Here is a 25,000-nt window from a genome sequence, read left to right as displayed (position 1 = left end):
TTTACATTAGTCCACTAGTTGGGTGATACTAAAATTGTATATTGCAGCATTGTTAACTGGGTCTCTAGATATTGGTTGCAAACCACCTGTTGGTTTCCAAAACTAATCTTTCGGAGATCTATTCTCACGAAATGTTTCCCTTTATTTGGGTTAAAATCATGGCTGCCTATTACCTGCGAAAAAAACCCAAAAATTCACAACTCAAGTAAAAAATTCATACAACCAAATTTAGTAACAATTACGGTGTATTGTAATGTTATTGCCCATTGTGACTCGTATTCCAACCAAAGTTCCTTTTTCTTGCTTTGAAGAAGTTCTAAACAATATTATTTGTTCATATATTTTGCATATTTTCGAGTTACAATGCACCTTGGAAGTTATGTAAAATTACGTGGTTGTCCTAACAATAATTATCCTTATGCTCGTTGGTTGAGCTCTGCAAGCGGTGAAGCTGCAAGAGGATTGGAAGACTGTGTGGCTTCACGACTCGCAGCGTAATCCTGTAGCTATTCCAGACTGCTCTTTTCATTGGTCGCAATAACCTGTAGCTAATTTTGTCATCAGGGCTGGGTGCATTGTTTCTGTTGTTTCATCTATTGTTTCCTTCTCTGATCACAGACCATGTCTGGAAAGCTACAGGGTCTCTCGACTCACAGAGCTCAACTGAAGAGCATGCACACTGGTGGCTACTTAACAACATTGTATCCCCTTACACACTATGTTTTGCATCTGATTTGTTAAAGTCCGCTATATTTTGTGCTTTTTCCACATTCAGTAGGTTGGATATGCCTGTTGCGGCGAATAGTTATAATACTGGTTATAGCCTGGTTGCTGTGGATACTGCTGGTTGCTGGGATACCCTTGACTGCCACCATAACCACTCTGAGTGGCAGGTTGCTGCTGAGCTTGCAACTGTTGTTGTTGTTGTTGTTGTTGTTGTTGTTGTTGTTGCTGTTGTGGCTGTTGTGTGTAACCAGTCTGATACTGCTGAGTCTGGGTCTGTCCTGCATTTGAGTATGCTGTCATTCCAGCAGCAGAGTAGCTCTGGCTTTGCGGAGGATAACTTGGTTGAGGTTGACTGGTCTGGTTGTATGACTGGCTGGAAGGATATGCAGATGTGGCACCACCTGCGAGATAACTTGACTGTGTCTGTGTAGACGTTGGGGCATAAGATTGTTGGGGTGCTGAGCCAGGTTGGGTTGCCTGTGGAGCATATTGCTGCTGTTGATTGTATGTTGCTGAGGCTACACTCTTTGAAGGAGGTAAGGGAGCAATGTTTACTTGACCTTGCAGTTGCACTGGCTGTGATGCCACATTTGACTGTGGTGCATAACCTTGAGAACTAGCATCCATTGAATTTGGCCCTGTAAATACAATAAAATATTGATTTTGATATTGAGTAAAAATTTTATAACAATAAGCATCATACTGTACATAAATCGTTAGTCTTGTACAATATACAAGAGCAGGTTTTTCAGAATTAGTGAGCAGCACTCTGTGAACCATAATTGTAAACTTGTTTACTTTCCTACACTATTCCTTCATGGACGTCTTCAAGTAGGAGGGAAGAAGGACCTCCAAGTAGATTGATGAAAACAGAATAGGCAAAGCTGTGAAACATTACACAAGGCACTGGAAAGTACTTTTTTGAGAAGATAGTATGGCTGTAACAAAGAAATTGACTTGAAACACATGATAATCCAGCACAATGACCACTGTGCCACGTCCCCTCCTCAAAAATGCACAGAATTAAAGGTCTCTGTTTCTGTTTCTGTTGTTGCCATTATTGATTTACATGTAGCAGCATCAAGTACTGACCTGTGTCTGCAGTGGAGCTTGGGTAGAGTTGTCTGGATACCGAACTCGCGGCTGTTGAGCTGTCTGGCTGTTGCTTTTCTGAGGCCAGGGGATCGAACATTGTTACCTCAGGGACAGGCTTAGGTGGGGGTATTGTTAGGGTTGGAGGTGGCTCCTGAATACCTGAATTAATGACAAATAGCATTGGATTACACAAAATTTCCTGTAAAATGTGATGTAAATGCTTTGTTTATAATGGAAGTTCACTTGGCTATCAAGCTAGTTCACAGGAACCCCACTTTAAAGGCCAGCTTCAGAAACCCTTTCCAAGTTATTTCTTACTCAGAAATCACAGTTAGAGAACAATTGCAATACAATGAAAGAGGAAAAGGATTGTGATAATGAAGTTTGAAAAAAAGATATTGACCTCTAGACAGCCTACACAAACATGAGGCAATGGATAGTCCGCTATTTTATAAACTCCCTTTACATTTTTGACCAAAAGCATATAGTATCCTTCATGAGCTCGTTACAGATATGAGAATAAACCACTGTCCCTTTAATTAACTCTTTCACTGCTGACTTTTCTACCGTCAGTATACCCCTTAACTGCTGCATTTTTTCGCAACATAAGATGTATCAGAGAAACCACTCTCAAAGAATGAATTACCGTATTTACCCATGTATAAGTCGACCTTTTATGGCCTCAAAAGAAGCTCCAAAAATCGCCCTCGACTTATACACGGGTCAAAGATTTTGAGCCAAGTTCCAGCTAAGTAATTTATTCAAAATTAACATACCGGTAATAATGTTAACGTTGTCTTGGGCATAACGACGGCAGTGGACAAAAGCCGACGTAAAAGACTTCAAAACGAATGTAAGCAATTCCAGTTGAAATGAAAAAGGATTTGTCCAACTCTAAATGTTGAAGATACTCACAAGCACAAATATGAAATAGACACTAGAAATTTTCGTTTTCCAAAGGCAGAAAGCTCTAAAAGTCATTTCTGTTTCTTCGAATAAAACACGATCGTTCAATGGCTTAGTAACCTGGCGCAATACCTCGTGTTTGCGTGCAAGCGTCGTCACTCGTGTTGTGTGAAAATGCTGGTTGGTAATGAATGCTTTTTATTCTTTATACAAACCTGGCGGATTTAAATGCTTTTGCAAACTTCGTATTGTTTGGTTTATGAGTTTTGTTTTGTTTGTCATTTGAGAAATTATAAGTCAAGGACCAATTAAACCTTGCACATTTTCGCACCGTTCGCAAGTTATTTTCAAAGATTGACTCCTGCTTCTGTGATGGTGCATTGTGCTTATCCTCTAAAGCCCTTTATCCTTGAACAACGAAACAGGTGAGTTTGAGGTTTACATGTCCGATTTTCTGAGAACTTTTTCGAAACTCAAGGACAAAATGCCCCCATATACAACAGCTGTTTAACAACAAAACTATTAAGTGCTTGAGGCCCTGATTTTTTTGTGTATCCACATTTCCAAAAATCGAAGAATACAAGATTAGTGTCCCATGAACATTTAACAAAGAAATTAAGAAATTGCGTTTTTTGCCATCAAAAATGGGGGGGGGGGGGGGGGGGGCGACTTACACATGGGGTCGACTTATACACAGGTAAATAGGGTACATCTTTGGTTCTACTGATCCTATTACAATAATATTTTCAGGACATATACAATAAAAAATTTGCCATCGTTTGAGCTATCTTTATTGAGGTGAAAGAAGGGCCTAAATATAATTTGATTTATCTAAATAAAGAAATACAGTAAACACGCATTACACAAGTTCATGTGCACCAATGACGCGCAATTCTTTTAGGCAAAAGGACCTTTATGCATAATAATGTATTGAATCACTTGATTTCACCTATAATTTTCTCATACCTTATATTTTTACTTGCTTACCAGACAAATGTTGTAGATTTTCATAGCCCAACACTGAATTTTGCCTTTGTGAAGTAAAAAACATTCATGGCGTCGGGTCGCATTTCACCTTCCTTTTCAAGTGAGATTAACCTTTCTATCACCCAAAAATGGCAGAACTTGTCACGCTAGTTGTCCTTTAGGGTATATGAAACAATCCCATTGTATGCATGCCCCTATAGGAACAAATTTCGGACAGCACTTTGGGACAAACTCTCGTGTCGAGTATTCTCGAGATCCCCTGTGGGAGTCACGTAATCCTATGTCGAGTATACTCGACAACAGCAGTGAAAGAGGTAAATGCTTCCTATCTATTAAACACCAACCCCTCACCCCCACCCCCACCCTCACCTTGGACCCCAAATTCACCTCTTACATAGTGTATCACCTTGCAGAAGAAAACAAACCTTGAGCACTTTTCTTGTCCACCTCTTGCTGTTGTCCTCCTCCTGGGGAATCTCCTTCACCAGTGGTTTCCAGTCTATTCAGAAGGTAGTTTACTCTATCTCTAAGCTGTGTTAATTCCCTTCTAAACTCTGCAACAAGGGAATGCTCAGGAGGTCTGGGAACTCCATTCACTAAAAAAATCAAGAAAAGGGGACAGAACATCACGCTGGCGCATATCACCATAATTTTATATCAATAATGCACTTCAAAACAATGAATAAAATTCAGTCACCTCTTCCAGGCTATAACTTGAAAGCTGAATAATCTTCCAGCTGGCTTGATACCTCACTTAGTAGAGCAAGTGCTGCACAATCGCAAGGTCATGGGTTCGAATCCCAGTAAGCCTAGGTTTTTCATGTTTGCTGAGTGCTCAGAAAAGGCCCATGATGATAATTTATGCTGAATAAAACTGACTGTATAAGCCTGATTTTCACTAGCAACACAAGCACATGCCCAAGTACAAGCACAAAAATAACAGCTCTAATTTCACCCTAAAAATGGCAGCACAAGATTACCTGAGTGGGTGCAGCGAAGGTAGCATAAACACAAGCGCAAGCACAAGAATCAACATTTTTCCTTTTTGTGTGCTTGCATTCTCCTTGTGCCGTGTGTAAATGAAACATGCCATAAGTGCAAGGAAATTTCCTAAATCTGGCCTTGTCTGGGAAATTAAACCACATGTTCCAGATTCTCAGCGTCTGAGAAAATTGAACAAATGATGGAGGCCGAGGTTGATTTTGATGAAAAGTTATGCTTACATGTATGTTGACCTTTCTTTTCACTTAGCATAAGCTACTTGCTACTTATGTGTTTGCTTGCTTGCTTGCTTGCATTGCTAGTGAAAAAGAGGTTTAAAGCTCTGCTACTCGTGTGATGATGATGATAATGATGATGATGATGATGAGGATGATGAAGATGATCAAGATGATGGCAACGGCATTGAAATGACAAAATACATTGACATATGAAATACAAGGTTACAATTACACAATAACAAATGGCAAAACTCACCAAATAATGTTATCTTTAATATCCTACTAATACTTCTTGCAAAGGACAGATCAGAACTATCAAAAATGGTGACAAGATCTCCATCTGAAACAAGTCATGGCAAATTAATGAACTGAACCATTTCAGGTCTACATATTACCCACCGATAAGAATACCGTATCGAACTATAAACACCCACCTTCGTCTTTATATTTTATTGTAATGTCATCTGTACTACTAAGTTTTCCTCTAAAAACTCGTTGCATCATTAACAGCAAGTCATCATAAGTCAGGTCTTCGTTGTGGATTGGCATACACCTTACATCCTCGCCTAAACGAGCCTTGATTATAAGGGTTCCACTAAGATCCACGTTACTGCTCACAAAACTCACTCCTCTGTTTCCAGACACGCCAAGAGAAAACGTCTCTGGTGTGTAATTCATTTTAGAAGTAAGAAATCTTGGCCGATTCTTCTTCTAGCTACGCGTCACGTATATTTCCTACTTCTGTTGGATGACTTCATTCGTTTCCAGTCTTCCAACATTCGCACTTTGCTCATACCATGCTCATACCCATATCCCTTCTGATCTGATGATGATAAGACGGACCTCATTGAACTTCGGTTCCTTGCGCCTAGTTTTGGCCGAATTTAGCAAGAGATATTACAAGAAGAAGTCATGGAAGGTAACCTACCATAAACCGGAAAGGGCGGGTTGTAATTTTATACTTCTTCAAACGACATCATGTTAAAAAATACATATACTACCTCAAATATATGCCCACCAAATGACATTACTAAACAACGAAACAGCAAAAGGAAGCACCAAAACGCCATGTATGACCCCACCATACATTGAATATACTAAACGGTCAGTGTAAAATGCAGACTGCAGACCAGGTGTAAAATGCAGACTGAGGTTATAATGTAAATGTTGAAAAAGCCCAAACCCTTTAGGAATGCTAACAGTTAAGCCTAAATATTGTTTTAGGCCTAATAGACCATTTTCGAATTCTCACGGCTGGACTGGATCTAGCATGGAATGGAGGCTAATACGGGCCAATCTTTTCAAATGCAAATTAATTTGCCCGCATTAACCTCCACTTCATGCTAGATCCAGTCCAATCGTTAGAATACGAAACTGGCCTATTAGGCCTAAGGTTAGCATTTCTAAGGGGTTTGGACATTTTCAACAGTTACATTATAACCTCAGTCTGCATTTTACCCTTGGTCTCCAGTCTGCATCTTACACTGACCGGAACAGTAACCGACAAAGTTTGGGTTTGAGATTAAGTATTGTTTTAGGCCTAACAAAAGGAAAGGAAAGGAACTTCATTTAAGTGTTAGATCGTTCTAGCGCTGGAGTGCTAATGCACTTGTCACTGTAAACCACCCCTCGGGCAAGGCAAAGAGTCAAAGACCCCTCAAAGCCCCACCCATGCCCCATGTTTCCCCAGGTTGCGGGTGGGGTGGGGATGGGGCTTTACAGTGACAGGTGCATAATTGGGGACACTGTAAACTGAAATTAGCAATTAGCGGAAATCAAGTCAAATGTTGGTTTTTGAGGAGAAAGGAAAACCAGAGTATCCGGAGAAAAAAACTCCCGGTGCAGAGTAGAGAACCAACAAACTCAACCCACATATGACGCCAAATCTGGGAATCGAACCTGGGCCACATTGGTGGAAAACGAGTGCTCTCACCACTTCGCCATCCCTAAAACGGTATAAAACCTTAACGCCAGGCCTAAAACATTATTGCTCCTATTCTCAGTCTGAATCCTAATCTTAATCTCAATAAATTAGAAGCAAAGGCCTAAAATGATATTATCTCAAATCCAACCTTTGCCGGTTAGTATTCAATGCATGTTGGGGACATGCATGGTGTTTCGTTTCACAGTTTCAGTGTTTCCCTGTTTCGTGGTCATCAAGAGTCTCTCCAAATAAGAGAAGGGATCCTGGCATTTAGCTGGACAATTTGGCACCTGAAAAATTCAGGTGGTTCCAAGAGGATTCAAACCCATGACCTCAGTGCTCTACCACCTGAGCTATGAAGCCACTCAATTGGGAGCAAGTCATTTTGTTGGGCTTCATAATTATATAGCTTAGTTGGTAAAGCATTGCACCAGCATTGCTAGCCTGTGTAGCTGGCAGTATTGTTGGCGTGAGAGGCAAATGCCGTGTGGAGAATGGGAGGGGCGCCGCACCCCATTCTCCACGCCAAAAATACCGCCGGACTACGCAGGCCACAGCATCACACAGGTTATGGGTTTGATTGCCATTGGAGCAACCTGAATTTTTCAGGCACCTGTCAAAAAGAGACAACTGCTTAATTTGCCAGGATTACTTCTCTCATTCGTCTATAACCTGCATTTCAAATACATACACATTTCTATCATTCATCAAGTCTTTCATGGGAACAACATGAGCCCAACAAATTGACCTGCTCCCAACTGAGTGGCTTATTAACTCAGCTGGCTTTGAGTCCTGTTGGAGCCAACTCAATTTTTCAGGAATTATTGCTTAAATTGTCCAGCTAAACGTATCATATGGGCTCTTTACACTATTCATGAGCACTCAGAAGATGAAGTTTGGGCAAAATAAGTAACAAAGATTTGCATAGAAAATTTATTTAATCTGTTGTTTGTATTTGCTTTTCTGGTTGTAAATAATTTGGATGTTAAAAGTGAGGAAATCCTCTAAAATTGCATTGCCTAGACCAATTCATGTTCCTAGCAGGCATATTTCAAATGTTTCAGTTTCCAGGGATTATCTCTTATTTTAGATAATTATTAGCCTAGGGTTAATCCATTTCAAATAATAAAGAACTTACATCTTACTGGTAATGGTGTAAAAGGGATGTATGTCCTTAATTTTGAGAATTCCACTATAAACTGGAAAAGTTTTATAAAATTCGAACTTGTTTACCTTCTTATTTCCCTGCAGTTTAAGAAACCAAGCCTGGGGACACCGAAAGAAATAAATTACCGGTATTTAAATGATTACTAGCACTGGGATACATGTGTCACAGTGTCGAGATAAAAGAAGTGGGAATGTTTTAGGGCAGGATATTGCTGGTATTTTGAATGGCAGTCACATTTAACTGCATCACGCAACTTGGTCAGGCGATCTGAAATTAGTTGTGGAACATTTCTTTTTTTAAATTTTCTTTTTTTCATTTTGTGCACTGCTATGCCTTTTTTTTTAGATGCAGAGGAAAAAGGTATCCTCTTGCGACAATTTCCAGGTCTTTTATTCCAAGCAGTTTGGTGAGGAGTGGCCAACTATTATGGAGTCACTGCGGCAACCAACTCAACACTGTGCAGTAATCAACAAGTTTTCTGCCCAAGGAGAAGTTCATGAGAAACTTGCCTCAACAGAAGCAGAGATCCTTAACATTCCACATTTCAATTCACTCAACAAAGATGCTGAAAATGAACTGCAATTAAGTTGTTATTGGCCAAGCTCTTCTCATAATTCTGTTAGATTCCCAAAACAAGACAAAACAAGCAATGGTTATTTTGATTATTATCTTCTGGATGCGTCATCCATACTGCCTGTTTTGGCTCTTGATATCAACCCGAACAATACAGTACTTGACATGTGTGCTGCCCCTGGGGGAAAGAGTGTTCTTATATCACAATTTCTTTTGAACCAAGGATCCCTTGTTGCAAGTGAAATTTCTAACACAAGGAGGGCAAACCTAAGTAAGGTTGGTGGCAGGTGTTGTTGATTTCTTTGTTACACACTCAGGCAAATTATGAGACTATCTTTGCTGATGTGATTAACCACTTACAGATTTTACTGTCTAACGCCAGATGAGATGATTTTTCTTGTCAGTGAGGGGCTCCCTTAAGATTTAAATGGTTAATGTCATTCATTTCATTAACATGGGTTTCCTCAGAGAAGGCATTATGCTATGTACAAATTCACTTCAAAAGGTAAAAGAATTTGTCAAACATAGGTAGTTAAATCTCCAGTTTTAAGCCTTTTAGCTTTGATAACGAGCCAGTCATTGGCCACCAATAACTGATAAATTCTTGGGTGGAAAAGGTGCTAATGATTCCATACATTCTTTGTAGAATTTCGAATTTTCAAAGCATCATTGCTCAGAGATTATCTGGTGTATTGGATTCAAATTTTCAGAATGAGATCATTCTTTATGCAATGCACTTTAATACAAGCAGGGTACTGGGGACTGGTGTAAAAGAGTGGTTAAAGGATAAAAGAGATGTAATTTTTCGGCTTCACATCCTTCGGCTTCACATCCTTCAACGTCCTGCCTTGCGGGTCCACATCAGCTTTTAAGGTTGCCTTTTCCAACCTGCCTTGACAAATAAATTTATGTATGTATATGTATGTTTGAGCTTCTCTGAGGCTATCAGGCTAGGTTTTCAACACTTTTGCAGAGTAGCGGAAATATTTCTGAAAGCACTGGATGTGACAGTTTAGGTGCAGCAGGGTGGCTTGCGAGCATCAAAGGTGCGAACTACCTAGGGGGCCTGGGGCATGCTCCCCCTGGAAATTTTTAAAAAAGAACACTCAGAAATGCAGTTTCCAGTGTTTCTGGAACCCAAGAATCAGTTTCCCAGGCAAGGCTAGGGTTCATTCAAATTCTCTTCGAAAAGTAAGTAAAAAAATTTAATTTAAAAATAAAGCAAACCCCTCAAATATTGGTATCAAAGTACCGGTCATGGAATGGGAAACGTCCTGCCTTCAGCTTCAGACGAAAATCCTGATCAGGTACTCTCATGCTGCTGAAACCAGGATAAGCTTTGGCAATGTGCTATTTTGCCTTTGCTTTGCCTTGCTGTATGTGTGCTGTTGCTCAGAAACGTTTTGATTGTCTTTCTCTCCTGTCTTTCCCCCCCCAGGTAATCAAAGACTACATTCCCAAGATCTCAAAATCCATGGACTTGGTACAAGTACGAAATCTTACAGGCTTCAAATTTTCCGAGTATGAACCTTCAACCTACGACAGAGTCTTGGTTGATGCTCCTTGCTCATCTGAACGACACAACTTACAGACAAACTTTGAATATAGTATTTGGTCTGAAGTGAATTCCAAGGCAAACGCCAATCTTCAGAAGAAACTGCTTCTATCGGCGTTACAAACAGTCGCACCGGGAGGAATAGTGGTGTATTCCACTTGTTCAATGTCATTGTTTGAAAATGATGCAGTGATAGACGAGGTGTTGTCGATATGTTCGCAAAACGAGAAGATTCGAGTTGAAGTAGTAGACCCCAAGTTTACGTCTCAGCCTTTGGCGGATATGTTTAATTTCCGACCAACTCGATACGGCATACTCGTGTTGCCTTCCAAGACGAAAAATTGGGGGCCGCTGTACTTTTGCAAGCTTCGGCGTTTTGCTGTGGAACCCGAAGCCGATTCCCACGAAGACAAAATTGTTTCTACACTAAAACCATAGCATTCATGTCCTGTTCTGTCCTTTGTCTAATCTCGGATTCCCTCAATTTCACCCATTGTCCCGCGCGAAAAGCTTCTCTTTTCGCGCGTGAAGGAAAAATCCCTGTCCCCAGTTGTTCTAAAGGTGGATAACGCTATCCAACGGATAAATCACTATCCATTGTATAGAGCAAGCGCAATTGGTTTCGCTATTACTTATCCACTGGATCGTGATTTATCCGGCGGATAGCACTATCCATCGTTTGAACAACTCGGGCCTGGGGCCCGTTTCTCGAAAGTCCCGAAAACTTTTCGTGCCCGAAAAGCCATTTGAGAAACTGCCAACCGCTTATTTTGGAAGGCCGATCTTTTAATATGTTTTCAAGGTAACAAAAAGCAAACCAACTGTGAAGTTTGACGACTTAAATCCTCTCCGTTCTTGAGATAAAAAGGGAATTGTGACACCCGATAATGGCCCGTAAAGTTTCGGGACTTTTGAGAAACGGGCCCCTGGTATAGATTAAATTTCACGGGAAACAATCCCCCCTCTTATTTTGATCTTTGCTTGAAAACATTAATTTTAGACAATGCAAATATGCAGTTTCACGAAAATGATTTCTATTTTCACCTTGAGCTTTTTATTACTTTGAAACTGAAATAAAAACCGTACGTAATTTACGTTGAACTGCATAAAAGGAAACTGCATGCGAGACGCCCGTACACCACCAACATGTTTTAAAGAGATTTAGTTGTGCCTTTCGAAATATTAGTTTAAGATATACTGTACCTCTTACAAACCGAGTTCAAGGTCCGTACTGTAAGTAGTTATTCCTGCAGCCCCGCGTGGATTCGTGAAAATTCCTACACAAATTCCAACAACCGCCATAATCGTTCATTACTTCACCTCTCCATCAGCCTTGCTCTTTTAGGCTTTTTGATTAAAATAACTCTGATTTGAGCCTTTGATTTCTAACAACTGGACAACCGTCACACAATTATTCAAGATGGCGACTTCCGGGAAATTTGAAAACAAAAAACGAGCTTTTCTTAAATTCATTTATTTCCCGTGCGAAGGCTTTAAAAGTCAAAAAATTGTGATTGTAAGCATTATTTTCTGTGGTTTAAGATTACTTTTTTTTGTTTGAGACAATTTCCTTCATACGACAATTTAAGCTCAGATTAAGGAGGCTCAGACCAGTTTGAACACTTTCAACAAACTGTACTATCTGGAATGATTGAACCTGCCCAACTGTTTCACGTAACGGAAAATGTAATGGTACCAAATGAAACACACCAATGATTGTTTGACAATTTTCTAGTTGTTAAGGTAGCTAGGAATCTGCTCCAAAGAATTTTGTGTAACTTTGCTGAGAGTTAATCGTAGCCTGCTGATTAATCATTTTTCAGCAATAAAAGTAGGGGTCAACGAATTCGTTTTTTAGATATAAGCGTTTCAAGACAAAACATAGGGCGTTTTTAGATAGCTCTTTTGTTGCCATGGTAATCTATTACATCACATTAATGAATGCATCTTGTCAAACAATTATTGGTGTTTCATTTGGTACCATATCACATTACCTTAAGGACGGTGCCTACTAATTCAAAGGTATTTCTGCGCGGTTTACTGAATATTCGGGAAAAGCAGATATTAACAAGTGTTATTGAAATCCAAAAAAGGAAATTGGGGGTAACAACGCATTTTTCGAAGATAATTAATCAACAATATTTGTAAATAGCTTTGAAATACAAAGCAATGTATGGCGTTCTTTTCCAAAGTGAAGCTTAATTATCTCTAAAAAATGTATAATTACCCACAGTTTTCTTTTCGGATACCAAGAGCACTTGCTAAGTTCTGCTTTCTCCGCATAGTTTTGAAGCGCGCAAAAATATCCCTGTTTTGATAAGCACCTCTGATAAGAAGTCCAAGTATCTCGAGATGCGAAGAACGTATGCGCAATAACAATAGTAGGCACCGTCCTTAATGTGAAACAGTATTGTGGAGTTAATCCTTCAATTACGACATTCCCTCCATTGAGTCACCTTAAATTTAAACTTAAGACTTCTTTTTGCTGACACCGAGTATTGGTCCAGCCTGGGTTTGAACTTACAACATCTACGACCGAATTCCAGTGCTTTTCCACTTTTTGAACTAGTATTTGAATCACTACACGAGAAGAACAATCTTTCGTAGTTCTTCATACAAATTCCAGAGCTGAACCTTTAGTTCGGATCCGCGGTCGAGCATGTCTTGCTTGGTCGAAATTGAATCTTCCAGTGAAATAATCTTCCTTTGGAGAATCTGAGAAAGAAAAAAAAACAAATAATAATCGTAAAATTGAACATAGAGTCACGAGGCGACAAAACGCTGTGGTATTAAGGATAAGTGCACAGCAAGACTCGAGATCGACTTCCTCCGTAGCTTGTCATTTGATTGGTTTTTCGTTTTCAAACTCGAAAGCCCTTGTAGTAGCTGCGTTCTGTGATTTACGCCTGCCCACTAATTCTTAAGGTCAGGTGGCTCTTCCCTTTAAAGACACGTACCTGCAGCTTTTCCGTGGCCTTTTGAAGATCATAGGCACGTAACTGGCAACTCCTTGTATTCCGCATCACAACTGGCTAAAAATAAAATTTGAAAGAAGAAATGTTAGTAATTGGAGGCTTAGATCGAAAACAAATGTTTCTCTCCTCATAACGAGTAGGCTCGAGGATTCTGTAAAGCGTGTACATGTTTCTTGAAAGGAAAGAGAGAATTGGTGCAAATAAATTTGAAAGCGAAAGGAGTTTAAGAAAGGCGGGGAAGAGATAAAATGCGTTGTGGCAAAGCGTGTCCCTCTTTCCCGTTTCCTCACGCGCCTATTTCGTTTTCGAGCGCACGCCACACAGGCTAAAACCGCACGATTGCTGAAGTAAAAAACGTTGCTCGTTGAAGCCAAAATTGAGCAAAATTGGATAAAGGCAGAGGACAAAAAAAAATCACGTTTCCGCTTTTTGGGGGGAAGGGATGTACGATTAACCACAGTTCTTTGCAAAAAAATATGGTGTCCAAAAATTAGGCCGCAATTTACAGTGCAACGCGCCTTACCTTGGCCCTCCAACAAACTTTCACGTGTAAATACGTCGCACTGTAACATACGCGGATGCCTTTTTTTTTTTGACACTTTTGACAAAACCGCGGGCATTGCAACCCCACTGATTATATATATATATATAGCCAAACATAGAGCAATGTGACAAAAAGAGCTCTTAAAAAATTGCTCTTTAGTCAAGGCTGTTGCCTAACAGGAGCCCGGTAGCCTGGGGCTCCCAAAGAATAGCTCTGGGCGCCTTCATTTTTCACAGCAACACCTTTCACTTCATATGTTGGGCTCCTAAGTTCTCAGCGTTTAGCTCTGAGGGCCCCTTTAAAATTTTCTTAGGCAGCAGCCTTGTTTAGTTCATCTTTCTTAATTAGTTTTACGATAGATGGCCGCAATGTCGCACGGCAATGGTTTACGTGAAACGGCGCCGGGTTGCTTTTTGTCACAAAATCGTGAACATTCACGTATTATAACTTTTCTTGCTCCTGTAAGAATTTTGCCCGATACCTGGAGCTAACGGGCAAGAGATCAATTGATGTAAACCTAGTTTCTTAAATTTATAGCAAAACGCAAATTTCAGTTCAACGTTTCCCGTAAACCGTCCCGTAACTATATCCCTCTATTGATTTTCCATGGAGTCTTTCATTATATTTTTGTTTTACTTACTCGTAACCTCGTCAACACAGCTTCATGAAGACGGCAAAGAAGCTGAACCGATGAACAACGTAACGTAATCTCCAATGTATCTCTCGATGCGGGCTTCACGTGTATCGACGCAACATTACTGTTCACAGTCAGCAAATTAATGTCTGAGCACTCCGCATCGATCTGGTCTCTAGTGACGCTTGATTCTCTCAAGATGAACTGCAATACAGTGGCTTGTTGCGTTGTGACCGAACCTGTCTTCTGGGGAAGGTTCTCGATGAAGCTCACTGCTTCTTTAGAGAGATGAAACGCTGCAGAGTAACTTCCACGTAAGCTTACTTCTCGACTAACGCTTGCCTTTTCGTTTCCAAGGAAATCCTGAACATAAGCTAAAGGACAGCTTTCCACGTTAAGTTCGTCCAGGGCTTGTAATACCTCTTCCTTGGTGCCTGGGGCGGGACGTGGATCAGGGACTTGTGAGCCTGCTCGAAAAGGTGTAACAAAATGCAAGAAATCCAACATTTGTCTTGCGATTGGAATGATAACATTTTCAATTGGTTTTACGAAAAGATCAGATTCCAGATAAGATCTAAGATCAGCGACTAGTACATTCAGATCGCAGTGTAAGTGTGCTTCAACAACAAGGTGAAATGAGGACGACACCGATTTGCTAAGAGGTATTTCTATCTCTAAACATGATCCTGGGCTTAAAGACATCACTGGTACTGATTTCCCTTGAGTTGAAGATTCCCCTCTGATCTGATTAAGCCAAGGTTCCTTGCTTTGTACACGAATCATCAGCGACCAACAAGATGACAGAGGTAACCTGCCCCGGTTAACAAGTTTGCAATTCAAAGTAACCAACGCGTTTCCACTGGTGTCGACGTTTGCAAAAGTGGGTTTGAAAGTACAAGACAGTGGAAAGTTGTCTTGCGTTGGACATGTGCACTGTGCTTCGGACGCTCTTGTGTTTTCGCTTATTTCACAAGCAATGTGGATAACTGTGTTGAGGTCTTTCAAAATCCTATCTTCGGTCTCAATGGTGGTATTAACTTTGGCAAGCTCTGCTGACAGATTTTCAAGCTCAGCCAAATAACTCTTGACCTTCTCGCCAGCCATTTGTGGTGAGATGTCGGGGTCAATTTGCGAATTGTCGTCTTGAAATTTAGGCAGACAAAACTGTAAGAGATTTCCATTCACAGCCAAAGCGTAAACTTTGTCCTGGCTGTTTCCTTCATCACTCTTTCTCTTCTTGTGTACCGAGCAAACTGCGCAAACATTTGGTAAATGCACGTTAAATGATGTCAAGACTGTAGCCGACAGTGCAGGAAGAACTTTGGCAGAATTGTCATTCACATCGATTAACAGTTTAGTGCAGATGATTTCTTTCCCTGTAGAATGTATCAAAGTATCTTCACTACTGTTCAAACAAGAGCAAACCACAGGGCCAAGAATAGCATATTCAGTAAATTTGATGTGGTAGGTTTGGTCGTTTGTTGTTATTTTAGAGGCTATAACAAGCTTGTCACGTACTCCAACAAACACAAGAGCATTGCAGTACACAGTGTGTGGTGTGTTGTTGCGTTTTTGACTGGTTCCTGCATCAGTTGTCACTGCGAAATCACCTGTTCTTGACGACTGTTCTTGAGAACAAAGTTTTGCAACAAACATTGCTGACACACCTTGCTGAAGATGATAAAGCAAAGAAGGAGAAGCTTGTTTCGTTCCAAGCTTTTCTGAGTTCATTCTACCATGAGCAAAGCTATTGACAGGCCAAAAGTGCAGCTGACCATCTTCACCTCCAAAAATTAGAACGGGAGAATCTGTCAATGATGCTTCACTGTTAAAAAGTTTGTTGAAAAAACTTCTTTCAATAACTGAGAAAGATTCCAAATCAAGAGCAATGTTAGAAGGCTGCACGCACAAGAAATGGCATCTCTTTTTCCAGGCACAAAGCTGTTTGCTTTGTCTTTCTTGTAACGACATTACCACTGATGATAGACTGACTTTCATTTTAAGAGACGGAAGAGTGGTATACGTGAGCGTATCAAGACAACTGGCAGCTGCAATCTGATTAAACACAGACAATGCGTAGCCCTCGTCTGTTGCTACACAGCAGAAGATCTTGTCTCCAACGAGTTGAATTGTTCTTAGACCAGGCTCAAACAAAACTGCGGTTCCTAAATCAATCACAGTCATGTTGCTCAAAGGATGCTGCTGTTTAGGCCTCTCGTGCAGAGTTTTCTCAGATGTACTTCCACCGGCCAAAAGCTCTGTAAAGATATCTTCTTCAACATCCTTTTTTTCCCTTTTTGGTTCAATGCTAATGGAATCAGGGCATTTTTTCTTTGATCTAAAGAAAAACATAGAATAAGTCGTCAACAACTTGTTGTCCATTTAAAGGAGCTATGTCACGTTATTTTAGGGTGTTTAGGGGAAATCTTTAGTTCGACTTTAAAACTCGAAAATGGTAATGTGGAATTTCTTTAGTGACAATTTAATTATTGCTACATCACAAACAAGACGATTCTGAGCAAAAACGACCTTTATCCAGGCGATTTGCCATAAAGTTGAAGAATTTCGGGCCGATTTTTTTCAAGATTACCACATTTTGCTGCATTTCTTTTATGTTGTTCAACGGTTTTAAGTGGTTACTGCAATATTCCATTCTACTGTTTGGGCATTAATTACATCATTTTGCATTACATACCCCCTTCAATTGCCCCCAAACCATGATTGCATCAAATGAGGCCCTTCGGTGAGTCTACATGGGTGAAACGATACTTCAGTGGCTTCAATAAATACCGGCAGCCAACATGCAAAAAGAGAACTTGGCCAATGTCCAGCCATCTTGATCGAACAAGCTTGGTCAATAACCCATATATATTGACCTCTCCCATCTTACCAGCTTTCCAAGGCCAATGAAACAAGCAATAGTGAACTCAAAACACAGCTATTTAGATTAGCTTTTTATAGTTAATTATTTTATTATATATATGATTATTATTTACATATTTATTTTTTATTCATGTAAATGTTCATTGTAAATAGCGCTATAGAATATCAATTAGTAATAGCGCCTTATAAATAATTATTGTAATAATTATTATTATTTATTATTATTATTATTATTATTATTATTATTTTATTATTTTTTTTAAATTAAGAATTCTAGTAGATGGTGGTTGGTAGGTCAGTTAACTCATTACCACCTCCTGCAGCCAAGGTGTTGAGCTGGCAAATTATTACAAAGAACTCCAGGCCGTCAGATTAGGACTTGACCTTGGAAGTTTGGATTTACTACATGCAGTAAAGTCATGGGCCTTTACCACTCAAACACACTGTATCCTCTGTTGGCTCCTGGTGGGATCCCTTAAAAGACATTGAAAAACCAGACGGGAAATTGCTGGCTTTGCACAAAAAAAAAGGGAGATGAACTGTAGCCACCTTCTCACAATATATTTCCATTCAGGGAAATATATTGGAGCAGGGGAGGCAGAGTGATGAGAGTACTTGCCTCCCAATAATGTGGCCTGGGGTCGATTCCCGTTCCGGGCGTCATATGCGGGTTGAGTTTGTTGTTGGTTCTCTCCTTGCTCTGAGAGGTTTTCCTCAGAGTACTCCGGTTTTCCCCTCTCCTCAAAAACCAAAAATGCCAAATTCCACTTTTATCCGGAATGCACGGACACATGTTGAATGAGCTCCTGAGCGCTCTTAAGGTGTTCGGTGGGTAAACAAATTCCATTTCCATGCAAACTCTTGGAGAAGAGTGAGAGGGCAAGACTGTGCTCCAACGAAAATTTCAGGGAGCCCTTCAGGCTCCCAAGCATTTCAGCTGGGGTGCCCAGCCCTCCAAGTTGGTCGCCCGAATTAATTATTGATTTATTTAATTATCTGAGATCAGCAACGCAGGAAGATTTTCATCAATCTCTCTCTCAACAAAACATTGCTGCTACTGCTCTGGTGATCATCAAACTCGCTAGTGCAAGAAAAACCTGCAACCCGTCAAATTTTTCACGCCATACTTGAGAAAGATGAGAAAAGTGGCAATGCCACCAGTGTTTTCAGGTTTAAAAGTGAAAAAGTAAAGATTGCGGCAGTTTTATGTAAAAACGTTTGGGTCTAATACAGGTAAACGTTTTTACTGGTTAGTTGGGTTAAAAATGAATTTTCAAAATGTGAATCAATGCCACTTGATTCTCGTGTAGCTTTTTTGAAAACTGCTGTGAAAAAATTAAACCACCGCGACCCAAAAGGTATCACTATTTTTTTTAGCAAGTCATCTTGATTTGGACGAAAATCATTGCTACAGGACAGAACTTAAGTATTTTTTTTCTTATATTATCAGTAAAATGTTTTAATAGTGGAATGAGCTTTCTGTGGATTCGGTCGAAGCAACAGTCACAGCGTTATTTGTTTAGGGCACGCAATGGTTTGACAGGAACTAAAGACAACGCGGGATTGCTCTGTTTCTAAAACAACAACAAATAACATGATATCTTTCTTTTTTTCTTATTTCGTTATTTCATAGACTGGGGAAACACAACCATAACCTAAATGTATTTTAGCCAAGCAGGTGCACCCGCAAAAAATTGTAAAAATATTAAATTTGCGTAAACTGTTGCATAAACTGCAATTCCTGGGTTCATACAAAAGTAAATTACACCGCTTCGCTGGCTGCGCTTTACCGCTGTCAGAGCAGAAGGAACAACTCTTTTTTTAAACTATAACCAAGAAATGCCAAACTCCACGTTCCAAATTTAATGTGTATTTTTTTGAGAAAGAATCGAAATTCGTGCGGCAGCCGGCCGTCACATGCAAAGTCACAGATTATAGGTGTGGTTATATGGGACACTTTTACCACGGGAAACTGTATTTAGTAGTGTGACCGACGCTTCCCGAGGTAAATTTCCCGTGTTAAATATCTATGGATACGTCAAAAAGATCAGTGGAACCGCCCATGACATTTAACGAGCGAAGATGGAAGGGTAGTTTGATGCCCGAGATAGATGCGCCAATCGCGATGCTGATGAAGTTGTGATTAAATTTCCCACCAATGAATTGCGTGAGATTTCGTTTTACCTCGGTAATCTTCGTAACGTGTGATCCCTAGTTAACGCGGTATACTAAAACTCAAGTGTGAGGCACCGCGGGATAATTTACCATGAGAAATGGCATTTACCATGATGGTGAGTGTAACCGCACCTTATGTTACATGTGAAATTATGTGGAACGGCCTTTGAACCGACTGTTTCTCACGAATAATAAACATATTCTGAGACGTTTCGTGAACTGTAACTACCAGCATATTAAAATTTTTAGCCCGCCTTATCTGCTAGAAATACAATAAGCCAGAGTGCCCGGCCAGGCAACCGGGTAGTTTTTCTCACTCGCAAAAACCAAATGTTAGTCGCCTCAGGCGACCGGGTGCCGTTAGAGCACAGCCTCGGAGGGGGGTCTAGTGTAGTCCCTCTTTTACTTGTCCTTCTTACATGAACCAGCATCTGGTCCTTCTGGATGTTTAAGCTTGAGGGGCACTCTAGGCAAATGAAACCATAATTTACACAGGAAAAAAAAAGAAAGGTTGGTATGCATAAACTTCAAGACAGCCCTGCATGTGAGCCAGACATGCTACGCATGTTAAATCAGTTATGTTATGGTACATAAATTACTTCTAAATAAATTTAGTCTAAATTACGAGTTAACTATGTGTGACTGTGAAGGTTGTTTAGGGTTATGCTGGGAAGGATTTTGGCCATAATTTTTATCAATTTTGCAGTCATTCATAATGCCTCTCCGACTTGCTTCATAACCTGTAAGGTAAGAAAGGCACGGTAAAATAGGCCTTACATTAGACTTACATTAAGAGTTAGAATAAATCTACATCAAGCATTAATTTATTTAAGAAACATTACGGTCAGGTTAGGATTCTAAACTATTTAATATCTACCCAGTATGTCTATTTGTTATGCCTCAGTGCTTTGAATTTTGTCCAAACTTTAAGTTAAGCTGCTTGCCACTTGCACAAACCTTCAACTGAAACTTTAAGAAAAGCTTTGGTAGACTTTTTTATTGCACTCACATGATAAGACGGCCATGTTGGTGCCAAAACAAGAGAAAAATGTAGCTCATTACATAATAATAGAGAGTCAAATTCCAAAAAGACTTTTTTGCTATTGTTCCCTCCACCAACATGGACGTCAAGTGCAATCAAAGAATATGCTGACTGATTCATTTTCAGCCACTGTCCTTCCCAGATCAGCCCTTCCATAACAAGTCCCATCATACCAAGACTTACCCCTTGCCTTTCAAAAGGCTCTCGGGTAAGATCACGGCAAACACGTTTCCATCAGTTGTTGCTACAAATACCCTTCTCTTTTCACCACAATCTTGGAACCTGACAGTCATGATTGGCTTGGGAAAACGAAAGGTGTGCTGCAAATGAAGATCGACAAAAAAGGCACAAATCTTTTGAAACCTGGAAATGAATCACGTTTTCATTCATCTAGATGTACACTTACATTTAGGCTATTATCGACCACTAAATAAAGAAACTCGCTGCCATTAGATATCAGTAATATAATCTTGCGCTTAGAGGAGTTAACTGATTGAATCGTATTTCCTGTATACGACTTAACAGAAGCAAACTTGTGTAGCGTTTTTACATCACCTATGCCCGCCATTTTGGATTTTAAACTACGCGCCAAACAGGATTATGGGACGCCACTGCGACCACAGGTTCGCCAATCTTTTCTCGGGGAGAATTTTCTGCTCCGAAAGGAACAGAACAAAATTTAATATATTGAACGGGACGAGTGTGTCCCTTTTGAGACTTTCTTTTCTTTTTTTCTCAAGAGACTGGATACTAGTCATTTAGAATAACAAAAATGGCTGCCGGATTTTCGATCATTACAAGTACTTCGTAACTCTTAATTCATATGTAGTAAATCTCACCTTGAGTGTTGTACAGCTACGAGCTATAAAAGCATCCGCGTGAATTGATTGAAACCCGCAAGATTCATTTGGGTGGCTAATGCCCTGATCGAATCGAAACTTCAACATCGTGGGGTGGGGAAAATTGAACCGGAAGTATCAGGTTTCATATCTGTTTTTTTGTTTTTTTTTTTTTTCGGGCGCCGAAGTCGGTAACAGCTTTAAAACACGTGTTTGGACGAGATGGAAGAGTTTAAAGGAAGAGATATAGCATTTGTGAGCGATTGCCTTAAAGAAAAGGTCTTCAAAAGTCTTTGTTAAAGAGGACAGCAGCCAACGAATGTTGTTCTTTAGTAGGGTATGACGGACAAATTCGACTATACGGTAGGGCATTTGAAAACCATTTTGGCCCGAGGGGGCGGAAATTTGACCGATCCAATCTTCAAAAGTTTAAAAGTTCCCCCCGGGGGGGGGGGGGGATGTTGAAGTTTCGAGTTGATCGGCGCATAAACACCAAGGCCATTGGGTTCGCCATATTTTTCCTTTTTTTCAAGGGGCATGGTGAAAGTGGGACAAAGCAAATGGAACAGAATTTCTAAATCATTCCAGGAAAACCGGCAAAAGAGGAATACCTTTGAAGGAAAATTCTGTTCCATTTGATTTACCACCGGATCAATGCCATTTTCCGTACAAAAGGAAAGCGCTGGAACTCCTCTGTCAGTCTCAATCTGTCCTGAGTAGTTTGTGCAAATCCTTATAATTGTCATGTAGAACCAGGAGCCCATCTGGAGCATGCAACTTCCATACAGCGTCGGTGAAACGGCGTTTTCACAAGTAGGTTTATTTTTAGACTAGCCCTTCCTGCGAATTAGGTCAAAAAACAAAGGTAGTTCCGGTTCGGTGACCCTATGACGTCAGCTTAATTTCTTGTAATTGGTCATCGGGCTCCTGTGGGAGTCTCGTTGACGGGAAATTCAATCTAAAAATTACCTTACTTGTGAAAACGCCGTTGCACGAAAATAGGTAAGTTGCACGCTCCGGTTGATGGGCTCCTGGTAGAACTGTATATTTGAAGTGTGGGTTATAGATGAATGAGAGAACTGAGTAATCCTCTCACTTAGCAAAACAATTTACGCAATTCTCGCTTTTTATAGACACCTGGAAAATAGACCATTTTCGAATTCTCAGAGCTGGACTGGATCTAGCATTAAATGGAGGCTAATGCGGGCAAATTAATTTGCATTTGAAAATATTTGCCCGCATTAGTCTCTATTTCATAACTTTTAAGGATTAAACCACTGCAAAAACCGTGTACGATCAAAACTTGCTCTACGTTGGATCAAAATAGATCGTGACCACACCATAAAAAACTTTAAAATAGAAAATATCCTGCAAAGGTTGGTCAAGACAACGTGAACATAGACGCCTATGTTCACGTTGTCTTGACCAACCTTTGCAGGATATTTTCTTCTCTATTTCATGCTAGATCCAGTCCAGCCGTGAGAATTCGAAAATGGTCTATTCAGGTGGCCCCAACGGGATTCGCTTTTGAATATTTTTTATAGAAAAAGCGCATTATGAATAATAATAATAACAATAATAATAATAATAATAATAATAAAACTATGACCTCTGCGATGCCGGTGCAATGCTCTACCAACTGAGCTATGAAGCCACTCAGTTGGGAGTAGGTCATTACTTCCAATCCTGTCGGAGCCACCAGTGAATTTTTCATGCAAATTGCGAGGAGCACTTGGTTCTCTCATTTGTAAAGGAGTATTGATTGAAGAACGTGAGGAGCAAGTATAGCTGATGGCACGCACGATTGTAGAATTAACGCCTAGTTGCTGTTAATGCTGTAGTTATAGATGACACCGCTTCTTTATAGTAAAATATAACGCTCAATCCCATTTCTTTGCTCCCTGCCGGCAAAATTCGTAAATGAATCAGGTTTCCTTTTCACCTTAGGTTGCATAGAGTTCGGCTTTCTTTAAAGGTTCATCACCTTTAACCGACAAGCTTTTTGACCTTTTGCTTTTGTTCTGTAAATTCGCATTGTCTATCTTAGCGATCTTATTGGTTGAATTTCAGCCTTGGCGGGATTTAAATACATGAAAATTGTTCCACGGCACGCAATGCCTGTCGGTGAACGTGGGTCTTTAAACTTTCGAAACCAAAAAAAGGAGATAAAAATTTTATTCCAACGCGTTTTAGTGAACACAGCACGAACCCTGATGTATGATGATTCTTTGTTAACATGATTTGTCATAAAATGTCTGACCTGATTTTTTGTTAATGCCCAGTGGAGAATGGGGCTGACTAAACCCTTGGGTATAGCTGTTGAAGCACACGGCTCTTTTGATACCCTTGACTGAATTATATTTGAGCAGTATTATCATTATATGCGCGGGATTACGAGGATATCGCAAAACAAAAGACGCAAATGCATTTTACATGATTAAGCGAAAACGTGAGAACATGGACGTCTTCGATTGCGCTATTCGATTGTGATCGCTTGATTACATTTCGGGTATTAATGAAGCCGTTGATACTTAATTTCACTGTTTATTCTTCTAAATGATTACTTTAGCATTATTTTGATATGCATTGTTAATCGCTTGTGCTCAATTCACGGTTATTGATTTCATATAATAGCATTCCAATGATTATCAGCGTGGAACCTTTGACTTGATTATAATTATTCCGCAATAGATGAATGTCAATAACAGTAATTTCTGATAAGATTTACGCTGGTTCGTGGAAGTTTTGTCACAGAAAAATGAATAAAGAAGGTGCCTTTACGCTGGCTGAGGTAAGTGCTCTAACAAGTCAACGAAACTTCTTTGATTGAAAAATAAACAGCGATACGAGAAGGTCTTTAGTTATGTCAATAAGGCCTTCTTACCTCCAAAAACTCCTTCGCTGTGTGATTCTTCCAAAGACCTTAAATAATAAGGCCCGTGTTGAAAGATAGATTGATAAAAGAAAAGAAGCTTCAACACGAAACCAAGCGCTCTTGATTTTTGTAGGCTCATAGCCACAAACATGCTCAAGCGATAACTCGATTTTAAAGCAGTCGTACCCGGCTAAAGGGTGGAATAAGTTTGTGAACTGTGATAATGAATAGTCTTTCCACTTTATCTCATTTTTAAAAGTCAGTGACGGCTTCAGCATTTGTTTAGGTTACCTGACTTTGTCAATAAAGGTTGAAACGACAAGAAAAATCCAAATTGCTGGTTGTAAAGTGTTGAAATACGCATAAGTACTTGATAACCACTTCGCTCTTCTCTAAGCTTCAGTGGGCAAAATTTGCCGCCTGAAACTACAGTGACTTTGTGTTCAAAGTTTCCGAAGGTTATTTCGTTGGTAACATGTCAGCCTAAAATTGCCCATCAAAGAAATCAATAATATTGGTGTTTGAGTCCAATCGGTGGTTTTCACGTTACGTCATCGCAGCCATGTTGATCAGATGAGAAGAAAAGATGTCTGATTAGCTTATTTGGCTCGTCCACCAGCAATTGTACACCATAACATCTGTGTTTCCAGAAATTGGTTGCAAACCATTCATGGTAAATGGTAGTGCTGCTTGTCATGATGTCTTTTTTGTGCTTAACAGGCAAGAAATAAGTTTAATTAAGTGATGCTATGATCCTCGCAGTTATGAACGCAGTCTTAGCAAAAGCATAGAGAGCGGCCTGGAGAATTCAGGACTTCAACGGGGTCGCGATGCCAGTGCGACGCTCTAACCAACTGAGCTATGAAGTCACATATGTTG

The 25,000-nt window shown here is 40.0% G+C and overlaps 4 protein-coding genes across 4 annotated transcripts in view; 2 read left to right on the top strand and 2 right to left on the bottom strand.

Moving 5' to 3' along the window:
- Nucleotides 1–5,690, bottom strand: part of LOC138052682 (protein TFG-like) — a 5,803-nt gene extending 113 nt beyond the window's left edge. Inside the window, exons 1-5 of the mRNA XM_068899233.1 lie at nt 5,369–5,690; nt 5,191–5,274; nt 4,140–4,310; nt 1,819–1,980; nt 1–1,364 (exon numbers count right to left, since the gene is read on the bottom strand). The exon at nt 1–1,364 is cut by the window's left edge and continues 113 nt beyond it. Of these exons, the coding sequence (XP_068755334.1) occupies nt 772–1,364; nt 1,819–1,980; nt 4,140–4,310; nt 5,191–5,274; nt 5,369–5,612 (1,254 nt within the window). The 5' untranslated portion in view covers nt 5,613–5,690 and the 3' untranslated portion in view covers nt 1–771. The remainder of the gene's footprint in view (nt 1,365–1,818; nt 1,981–4,139; nt 4,311–5,190; nt 5,275–5,368) is intronic.
- Nucleotides 5,691–5,730: 40 nt separating this feature from the next.
- On the top strand, nt 5,731–11,249 carry LOC138052683 (5-methylcytosine rRNA methyltransferase NSUN4-like). The gene is made up of 3 exons (XM_068899234.1): nt 5,731–5,853; nt 8,372–8,875; nt 10,038–11,249. Exons 1-3 carry the CDS (start codon nt 5,761–5,763, stop codon nt 10,590–10,592), a joined length of 1,152 nt encoding a protein of 383 aa, XP_068755335.1. The 5' UTR covers nt 5,731–5,760; the 3' UTR covers nt 10,593–11,249.
- A 271-nt stretch (nt 11,250–11,520) lies between these two features.
- On the bottom strand, nt 11,521–20,986 carry LOC138052681 (Fanconi anemia core complex-associated protein 100-like). Its single transcript, XM_068899232.1, has 5 exons — nt 20,814–20,986; nt 20,591–20,727; nt 14,314–16,645; nt 13,112–13,186; nt 11,521–12,869 (listed from the first exon to the last, which is right to left on the bottom strand). Exons 1-5 carry the CDS (start codon nt 20,973–20,975, stop codon nt 12,735–12,737), a joined length of 2,841 nt encoding a protein of 946 aa, XP_068755333.1. The 5' UTR covers nt 20,976–20,986; the 3' UTR covers nt 11,521–12,734.
- Nucleotides 20,987–23,912: 2,926 nt separating this feature from the next.
- LOC138052680 (uncharacterized) overlaps nt 23,913–25,000 on the top strand; it is a 17,134-nt gene continuing 16,046 nt past the window's right edge. Inside the window, exon 1 of the mRNA XM_068899231.1 lies at nt 23,913–24,037. Coding sequence (XP_068755332.1) covers nt 23,942–24,037 — 96 coding nt within the window. The 5' untranslated portion in view covers nt 23,913–23,941. The remainder of the gene's footprint in view (nt 24,038–25,000) is intronic.

The sequence above is a fragment of the Montipora capricornis genome, chromosome 6, assembly GCF_036669925.1.
Source record: "Montipora capricornis isolate CH-2021 chromosome 6, ASM3666992v2, whole genome shotgun sequence".
NCBI lineage: Eukaryota > Metazoa > Cnidaria > Anthozoa > Scleractinia > Acroporidae > Montipora > Montipora capricornis.
Note: the sequence above shows the minus strand (reverse complement) of the source record. Positions and strands in the feature narration are given on the sequence as shown.